The 9,595-nt window shown below is 41.8% G+C and overlaps 1 protein-coding gene across 1 annotated transcript; it reads right to left on the bottom strand.

Annotated features, from left to right (window-relative positions):
• Positions 1-2,311: 2,311 nt before the first annotated feature.
• On the bottom strand, positions 2,312-9,580 carry LOC109515025 (serine/threonine-protein phosphatase 4 regulatory subunit 2-like). The gene is made up of 9 exons (XM_019868562.1): positions 9,401-9,580; positions 8,749-8,830; positions 8,403-8,573; positions 7,802-7,895; positions 7,692-7,729; positions 7,534-7,605; positions 7,259-7,408; positions 3,752-4,038; positions 2,312-3,312 (listed from the first exon to the last, which is right to left on the bottom strand). The coding sequence occupies exons 1-9, from the start codon at positions 9,432-9,434 to the stop codon at positions 3,044-3,046; spliced, it is 1,197 nt and encodes a 398-aa protein (XP_019724121.1). The 5' UTR covers positions 9,435-9,580; the 3' UTR covers positions 2,312-3,043.
• Positions 9,581-9,595: the final 15 nt, after the last annotated feature.

Below are 9,595 nucleotides of genomic sequence, written 5' to 3'. Positions count from 1 at the left end.
CTCGAAAAATAACTTATTTATTATGGTAGAGTTTTTAACCAATCATATTTCAGCTAGCTTGTGTTGCCAGGTAAATTAAACTTGCTCGGGGCCTTCAGATTAAACAGCAGGCCCCTGTTCGCTGTAAATGAACGGACACAGTCAGGTTTCAATAGCCAATCAGATCACGATGAGACTCGTGATCTGTATCCTGTATCCTGACTTGTTCTCGTCTGCGTACTAGGGCTAGCTAGAAGGCCTTACGTCGAGACTGGCCGTGCGCGTTCGGTGATTGGATTAGCGCCGTTTCTGTTTCCTGAGAATTGTATCCTGACTTGTTCAATAAAGATTAAAAAAAAAAAAAGATTGGATGAGCGTCTGTTCGAGCTATCACTCACATTTTAACTCAAAATGGCCTAAGGAGAAGACGTTGATCTGGTTGCAGAACTACTTTCCACACAATTTGCAAGACGGGCCTTCCACGAAAAGCTGGATATTGTGCAAAGAGGTCGCCCAACTCCTGCGCTAGTTAGCCTGTCCCAGCAAGGAAAAGGGTTTGTCTGTCATTTTCAGACGATCAATTATGAACGGTACCCGTGGCTCACAGCCTCTGAGAAACGCTGCAAATTGTACTGCTGGGAATGCCTATTGCTTGCAACTGACTGGTGCGTTTAAAAACGTTTGGGGACACTCGCGTAGAACTGCAGCTCGGTGAACAGGCACATTGGGAGACGGAGCTCCACAACGAAAAAGTAAAAAAAAAAAATAAAAAAATAGGGAAATTACAATTATACCAGAAACATGACCGGACAAAAAAGGCCTTCAGCATTAGCTTCCATGTCGATAGAAAAGGACTTGCAATTGGACTTGAAAACTGTACAACAGAGCCACTGAAGTGTTCCTGAGAAAAGAAAGGAGGATCAACTTTATTTTCAAATAAGCAGACGCTGTGGAGAACTACATTGGTGAGTCAATGAATTTTATTTTACATTTCTTCTTGTCATTTTATTTTGTTAGTATTAAATTCATGGTAACGAAATAAAATGACAAAGATACAAAAATGTATCAAATAAATCTGCTCACCTGCAATTTATCATGGCGCATTGTAGTCATCTTCGTGCACGAAAGTTCGTTCAATCTCAGCTGCTCAACATTTTCAGTTATTTGCTGTTGTATCGCCAATTTTCAAAATGCAAATGATCTGTTTATTTTCAAAGAATTGTTTGTTTTGTTATTGTTTGGTTGGTGTCTTATATGAAACTGCGACATTGCGCAATTTATTGGACAGACTTGTTTAAGATCACACAGCGTAATTTGGGTGGCATTTTATTTCGTATTTTCAAATCATATTTTTTTTTTGACTATCTGTAAATTTAGTTTCCTGCTCTTAATTGTGAATGCATACTTGATGGTTTTAAATGCTCCTGAAATTAAGTGCTGCTTGACGAGCCTATACAGTATTGTGTTCATGTATGTGACGTCACTGAAGGCCTAAGCTTGAAATGCACGGCCCGCCACTGTGCACATGCAATATGTATCCGTCATCCTATGGAGTTGAAAGCTTGCCATGGCCAATAACATCCCATCCCATCCCTCCCAACCTGCCTGCTGACAACAGCGATCATGTTAATCTTAGCTGAGAAGTGTCAAGGCCATCAAGGATTTCACTCAACTGACCGTGAATCACACCTTCAAGCATTTTCACCTCCCAGCCATCCGTTACCTGAACCGGTTATCCTCACGAGGGGCACGGACGTGCTGGGGCCTATCGGAGCTTTCTCCGGCAGTAGGCGGGATACACCGTCAACAGGTTACCAGCCAGTCGTGGGTATTTTAACTAATTAACCTTAATATAGTTACTCAGCGCTGTAATCGACAGCCTTTCGGGCTGTACTGTGCAAAAGCTTTCAGGTAACACTGGCTAGTTAAACTACTGTACACACACGCAACATACTTGCAGTAAGAAGCCTTAGCAATCTGGATTTTAGCAATACAGAAAATGAACAAATACAAATAAATAACAGAAATTGTTTACCTTACTTGATGTAGTTATTTATGCAATGATCTTAAAACCGGCGATTCAGACTACAAATGTATTGTGAATCAAACTTTCAGTCAGATTAAAATCCTTCGCCAGTGGCTCTGATGTTCGACATTGTCAATGATATCACAAACATGTTATGTTATAACCACAACTATTAGGACTTATTTTAACTTCCTTGCTCAAAAGTTAATTGTTGTGCATGCATGGCGTATAAACCAAATTCCTGGCATTATTTCCAGGACAGGCTGCTCTATTACTGTATTTTCATGAATATAATGAAAGAGGAACTCACTTTCCAGCTATTTTTACTTAGTGCCATGAACACACATGACAAGTGCATAAAACTCATTTACAGGCATGTACAGTTCTATAAAAATCTTGGGTTATCAAAAAAAAAAACAAAAAAAAAAAAAAACAGGAGGCATGGGTACAACCATTGTATTAGAGGGAAGAACGGTAAAGGACTCTTAAGACAATGTGATGCTGCAAGGACTCTATTCAAGTCCATTTAATTGTCACTAACCAGCAAGGAACAAGTGCTATATGCAATGTCAATTTTTTAAAAATGTTTTTTTTTCCTCCATAGAAAAGGTCATTAAGGGGATTCTTATTTAGTTGGAGGCAGACATTCTTCATGTCAAAACTGTGCTTAGGCTAAAACAACTCAAACTACCAAAGTAACTTTTGGAAATGCATGCCAACAATGATGTTATTTAACTCAGCTCACATGATGTCGTACATGATGAAGGTCAGATATTAACATGGTGGGTGGGGGCATAGAAAAAACAGTCCATAGTTAAAAAAAAAAAAAAAAATCCATGATTTCCTTTTAAGTCCTTAAAACTAGTCGATATTTGACCAACTAGTTCAAACTGAAGTGGACAAAAGTTTCTCAAGTGTGAAACTTTCAGGTCCACATCATTCCTGATCCTGCAGCCTACAGTTCCACCCGGATACAGTTTACCCTTGGTGTGGTATCGTACAGTGTCAAGAGTCAGTTAAGTCAACGGGCTGGCTCATTTATTCACTTTGCACAGGCTTGGTTTCAGTCTTTGTGCAGGTTGAATTGTCTGCATCGCCCCCTGTTGACAAATTGGGTGAATTACCAGAGGAGGAGAGGACCTGTTGAACACTGGGCAGGCAGTCCCCCTCGCTGCCGCTGTCCCTCATGTTGCGCTCAGTGAGCGGATTCTCCTTCAGTCGTTGCTCCGACTGATGAATGGTGATGTCACCGCGGGCCTTCTCAGCTGCCGCCTTTTCACATGCTTCTGCCTGTGGGCTTCTGGGCTCTGAGGGGGAAGACGAGGTTAAAAACTGCTGTCAAACATTTTGAGTGTTAAATGGCTTTCCACTCCTTTTTGCTGAGGTAAATTACAGTGAAATTTACGGTGGCTCTGAAGTGTAAAACACAAAAATGAATTACTCCTGTCATTTCCGGAACATAAGCTGGACATTTTCAGCCGTCAGTGGGCATCCAGTCAGTGACAAGTCTGACATCCCTACGAGTACGTACCCCTTTCAGTAGGTTAACATCAGAGTGGTTTTTTTTGCCATTTTGTTTTGGCGTTTTTTCATTTGCGATTGTAAAAAGTGTACAAATAAGTACACTTTTGTGTGTACTTATTTGTTAGTGTGCCCACTGTTGACTTCCCTGTGCGCTACAAGTCTGTCAGGTATCAAATTTAAAACTCTGAATGACTGACAGAAGGCATAGTCATGTACACCTACCTGGATTGTCGATCATGGGTTGTGTTCGACAAGACGATTCACTTTTGTATTCTCCATCACAAGAGTCTTCTAAAGATTCAGCCCTCGCCGATGATCTTTCCGTGCCCGTACACGAGGATTCCTTACTTTCACTTGCTATGTCATCCTTCTCCAGCTTTTCATCGACTTTTAGCCTCTTGCTGTTGTGCTTGTCAGCATCAGAATCCTCCTCTTCCTCCTCCTCATCAGTGTGTTTATTCTTTGTCCGGCTGGGAGTGATTTCACCTCCCAAGAGTGAAGGGTCAGTGCTGTAAAAAATAGAAATACACATTAATTAAAATTCATTCTTTATGTATGATAAGACAATTGTTTCTACACTTAAGTGGAAAAAATACTGGTGTCATATCTGACATATATGCCAAGGTGAAATATTGATAGAACTGGATCAAATAACTACTGAATTCTGTCAATGTTCGATGTCAGACTTTATGACCACTTTGCTTTTTTAATATGACCTGAATCTCTGCACTCCCCCTGAATACTTTTCATGCTGCTGTTGTCATAAAGCCAAATGAGCCATCCTAATAACTGCTGATTGTAGTGGATTTTGGATGGGGAGAAAGACTTCTAAAATTACCGTAAGTATACGAAACAAAAAGATTTTCATTAAATAATCAGCCCTGTTACGTCCTACTTTTTGGAGAATCATAAACATGTATGACTGAGGGGGTACTACGAATGAAATGATGAAAGGTTTTGGAGATACACAAGACAAAAAAAGGTGAGAAACCACTGCTCGAGACAAATGCAGGTTACAACAAAGGTGGGAAGCCTCTTCAGGTCCAGATTTGCCAACCATTTGCATGACCTGGTTCACACAAAAGCATTTTTCAAACCGCAAATGATTTCTTTTTCCCCTTATCTTTGCCAGACCCAACATTTCATAGTTGTGCTCGTATTTTGTGTGTTGTGCCCCAGTTATCTAAATACAGAGCACCACACATATGAGCAGTTCCCTACCAAAAACTCTGCGGCCATTTGAACAGATGAGGCAAATCGCCACCGACAAGTATAAAGGCCTCCAAAGTGGGAATGACCCCTCCCCTCACCCAGAGCCCCATCAACCAATACTTTTGCTTTGTCAACCATCAGCCCTGGACATGTCTCCAGACAGCCAAGTGCCCTCCAACACTCTAACGACCTCTCCACCCGCACCAGGAGGATGCACACAAAACTTTTATAAATAGCTGCACTCCCAGAAAGCCGCGGGGGCTGGGCAGTTGTCTCACCATACACCCTAAGACACCGGGCAGATGTGCAGGCTCCCGCCTTCATTGTTATTTTCAACACCTCACTGGAGTCAAGCCATGTGAAAGACTGCTTCAATTCCACCACTGTTGCTCTTGTCCCCAACAAAGCCATGCTTTACAGCAGGGTTGTCAAACTCATTTTTTGTCGCGGGCCACTTCGGAATTAAGGCTTCCCTCGGAGGGCCGGTGCAAAATCTCGAAGTTATTTATTACCCATGACAATTTGACATTTCGGTACAGATTTCAGCAAGAATCATGATAGTTGACACACATGACTTGCTCCCGCGGGCCACACAAAATAACGCGAGGGGCCGGATCTGGCCTCCGGGCCTTGACTTTGACACCTATGCTTTACAGGACTTAAGAACTACAGACCTGTGGCGCTGTCGTCTGTATTCACAAAGTCCTTTGGGCGCCTGGTCCTCCCCCACCTCAAGCCAATCACCACCCACTCTTGGACCCACTGCAGTTTGCCTACAGAGCCAACAGGTCTGTCGATGATGCAGTCAACCTGGCCCTCCACTCCACACTGCAACGTCGAGACTCCCCGGGAAACTCCTCCAAGATCTTGTTTTTGGATTTCACATCTACCTTCAACTCCATCCTCCCAGTTGTAAACCACGACAAACTTGCGAGCTCAACGTGCCCGATTCCCTCTGTAGATAGATCACAGACTTTCTCTCAGATTGGTATCAACACGTGCGGCTGGGCAATACTGTCTCAGAAACATGGACCATCAGCACCGCAGTCCCCTCAGGGTTGTGTACTTTCCTCTGGCTCTTTTCCCTATCCACCAACTGCATTACCTGTCAGTCCTTTAAGCTGATCAAGTTTGCGGACACCACCACCCTCATCGGTGTCTGCTTCAAGGAGGGAGGTGCATGTGCTTGAGACCTCGTCCAACTGCAATGACCTGAATCTTAACACCCAGAAAACATAATGACGAACTACAGGAAGGTCAGAGCCCCATGGTGCCCCCTCAACCGGGCTCCTCCATCTCCATTATGGACCCCATCCACTTCCTGGGCAGCACCATCACTCAATGGTGGTGACCTCAAGTGGGAGCAGACCATCAGCTCCATCATCAAAAAGGCCTAGCAGAGGATGGTCTTCCCGCGGCAGCTAAGGAAACTCAATCAGCCAACAAGTCCACCCTCATCTTCAAGAGCCAGTTCTCTAAAAACAGTCCCAGCACTATTCTGGGGAACCCAGTGTTCAAAAAATTGCATTGAGCAGGACCTATTTTGTTTTTATTTACCGCAGTGTCCTTGTTCGTCAGTCAGAGGTGCTTCTTTGAGGGGCTTCATTCCGACAATGTTCACAGGCTCATTGACTTAGGGTGACGCCAGCTCTCTCAAGACACATGAAGATTTGTGGTAAGAAATATTGAACATAGTCAACCATCGCTTCCCCCAACGATTGTTTTAGACACTTGCAACAGTGGCCATTAATGAAGTGTTTACCGACAGCCTTGTAAACGAGTGTCCCCTGTCAACAACAACTTTCATGTGATCACCACACAGGCCAAGCCGACGAGAGACATGAATCTGGCAACTCTGGACCAAACATTTTGAACCGTCGATGCCTTTTTTACTAAAGGTGAAATGTTTTTAACAACCAAGAAATCCAGTTGCCTCTCTTTAACTTTTGTGGATGCAGACAATTGTTTGTCAAACTTTGATGATCTGATGACATAGCTGTCTATCATGCAATTGTTCTTTTATTGTGATACTACTTGTATTGTTGGAAAAATCTGACAGTCATATTCTCGAGCTCTGAGTTCCTCTATGATTTCCACCCCAGTCGATAAACATCGACAGTGTGCTTGATAGATGTATTAGACTGCATTTTGAATAGGGCCCGGCCAATCAGGATTTTTTTTTTAGGCTGATGCCGATTCCGATATTTGGTAGAATAAAATTGTGATCACAGATGAATAGGCCAATTAAAATTCTCTCTCGAGAGGGAGGGGGGGAGAGAGAGAGAGAGAGAGAGAGAGAGAGAGAGAGACAGAGAGATACATATACGCCAGTGCTAACTTTGATAAGTAAATATTTTAAGAAATTCATTTATTTGTTGACGCATTCATCTTAATTTGTGCAATTCCAATGCCTTGATTGTCATGAGGTTAGTACAGCCATGAATTCAATTGTCCAGTATAAAGATGCTAAATATGATATTGTCACTAATATATATAATATGAGACCCTGCACCCTACCTGATGCACTGCTCCGCCTTCTCCTCTTCGGTGGGCTCTGGCTCCTTGCTGACTCCACACTCAGGGAGGCCATTAGTGGAAAGCGTAGGCGACAATGACCGCTTTGGCCTGTTCAGCTGTTTTGGCATGCCTGGTCCGTTCACATTTCGACTGCAAAAGAATAGCATGTCAATTTCTTGCATAAGGAGGCCCAAAAAGATTCATCCTAAAAGTAACTAAGTGTGCCACTTGACGACATCTTCAAGTTGTAGAACTTTTTTAATAGTAGCTCCCACCCATCTGAGTGTACGGAATTGCCAGGAAACATCACTCCATTCATTCTGTTTGAATTAGATGATCCATTTTTCCTGTTGAAAAACAGAAAAGCACAAAACTGACAGTTAAGGAACAAATGCTCAGAACAAATGTGAAGTATGACAGCTTTTGTACTTACTCAGACATGGGATACACACAGCTGACCACCATTACATTCTGTAAGGCACATAAAGGAGGAGGATGAATATTTCACACAATCCTAACATCACTGAATATTAAATTGCCAACCTTTTCTATACCCCTGAGAAACTTATCTGTTCCTGTATAGTTCCGCTTGGGATCAGTGAGCAGCTCACACAGACGCTGAATGGTGAATGGGATTCTGGGAAAGTCACCAAGAGGTATGGTTAGACGGAATCACGGGCAACCGACAGCATTAACACTGAACATGGGACGTTGTCAAAAGAGGCAAAGACATGCCACCTTAAACACACAGGACTTTTTTCAGCCTGCCACATGCTTTGATGATCTTATTAAAACTGATTCAAATCTGGTTAAAATGTTGGATTCGTGTTAGATCTTACTTTCCTTGTCAGTTTAATTGCTTCCACTTCTACAGCAATCACGGATTTAGGTGTCATGTTGTAACAATAAAAGTGTGCCATGCATCATAGATTTAGTTCAACAAGCACTCTTATAAGTTGAAAAACTAGCACATACCATATATCATGACAATGATTATTTGACATTGAGAATTGGTTGTATTTTAAAATTACACGATATACACGTGTATCACTTTCACAATCTCATTTCGACTATTAAAACGCAGGGTTAATTATTATAAATAAAGCTAAACAGTAAAAGAGGGAGAATACATTTTTCTACAAACCCATTATAGCTGTCAACTATTTTTAATATCCTCTTCTTCATCTCTTCAAAAGGAACGTGCTCTACATTGGGATTGTGTGTGCCTCTCTGCTCAGGTGTCGATGAGTGAAAATCATCAATGACATTCTCCAACTTAAACATGAAGTAGGATTTGAATTGTGACCACGGGATCCTAGGAGAGATCAGACATTTGGTCACATCAAATCTGCAAAACAATTATTATAAACAATTGGTATACCACTCAGACTCGATGACAATGGAATGTCGGTTATGTTATATAATTGAGTGCAAATATGTATGTATGTATGTATGTATGTATATATGTATGTATAAATAAATAAACTCACATTGCTTCTCCCGTCTTGGCAACATGACAAAGGTATTGCTCCAATACTGGGCTTGTATCCCTTTTCGTTTTCTTCTCAAAATCTGTCAACGACGACATTGATTGGAAACATAGATTGAACTCTTTCAATGACTGACCAGAATTAAAACAGAATAAGATAGCTGGACATTTCAAAGACGACTCAAGAAAAGTTAGCGACAAGGAACAAGTAATTAAGATAGATAGATAGATAGATAGATAGATAGATAGATAGATAGATAGATATTGGCAACTCGTGGTGTATCAGTATGACTTTGTGAAAGTAGTACGGCAGACTTGAAAAAACAACACGCAAGTACGTACTGTAAACGTCGCACCATAAACATCGGATTGCGTCAATTATAGAAAAAAAATAGCGGTTCAATTGAAAGCTGTTGTAGAGTACAACGTTTATTACAATATTCAGCTATTGTCTAGCATTTGCATAATTACTTGATATCAATTCCCTAATGAATGAAGTTATGGAAACTGCACAGCTTGCAAACTTGCTAGGTTGCAAGCTAAGTTGCGATCACGTAGTTAGCAACCATTAGCGGTTCCACTATGTGCAAAAATATAATGTCAAAATTTCTCACAAATACGGCATGATTATTTTTAGTAACTGTAAAGTTTGCCTTGAAACGCTTCCAATAACGCTTCGGTGTCCATCGCTGCCTCCGGAAACCGAAGGAAATGCTGCGCTTGCTAGTTAGCAATAGCGGGCAGCAACATAACAAAGCTGGACCGGGTCAAGACTGCGCGTGCCTGAGGTGACGTCATACATTTACGGAAGAGACGTTTAGGCGTCAGTATTATGGAAGGAATGTTTG

The sequence above is a fragment of the Hippocampus comes genome, unplaced genomic scaffold (assembly GCF_001891065.2).
Source record: "Hippocampus comes isolate QL1 unplaced genomic scaffold, H_comes_QL1_v1.1 scaffold41, whole genome shotgun sequence".
Lineage (NCBI taxonomy): Eukaryota > Metazoa > Chordata > Actinopteri > Syngnathiformes > Syngnathidae > Hippocampus > Hippocampus comes.
Note: the sequence above shows the minus strand (reverse complement) of the source record. Positions and strands in the feature narration are given on the sequence as shown.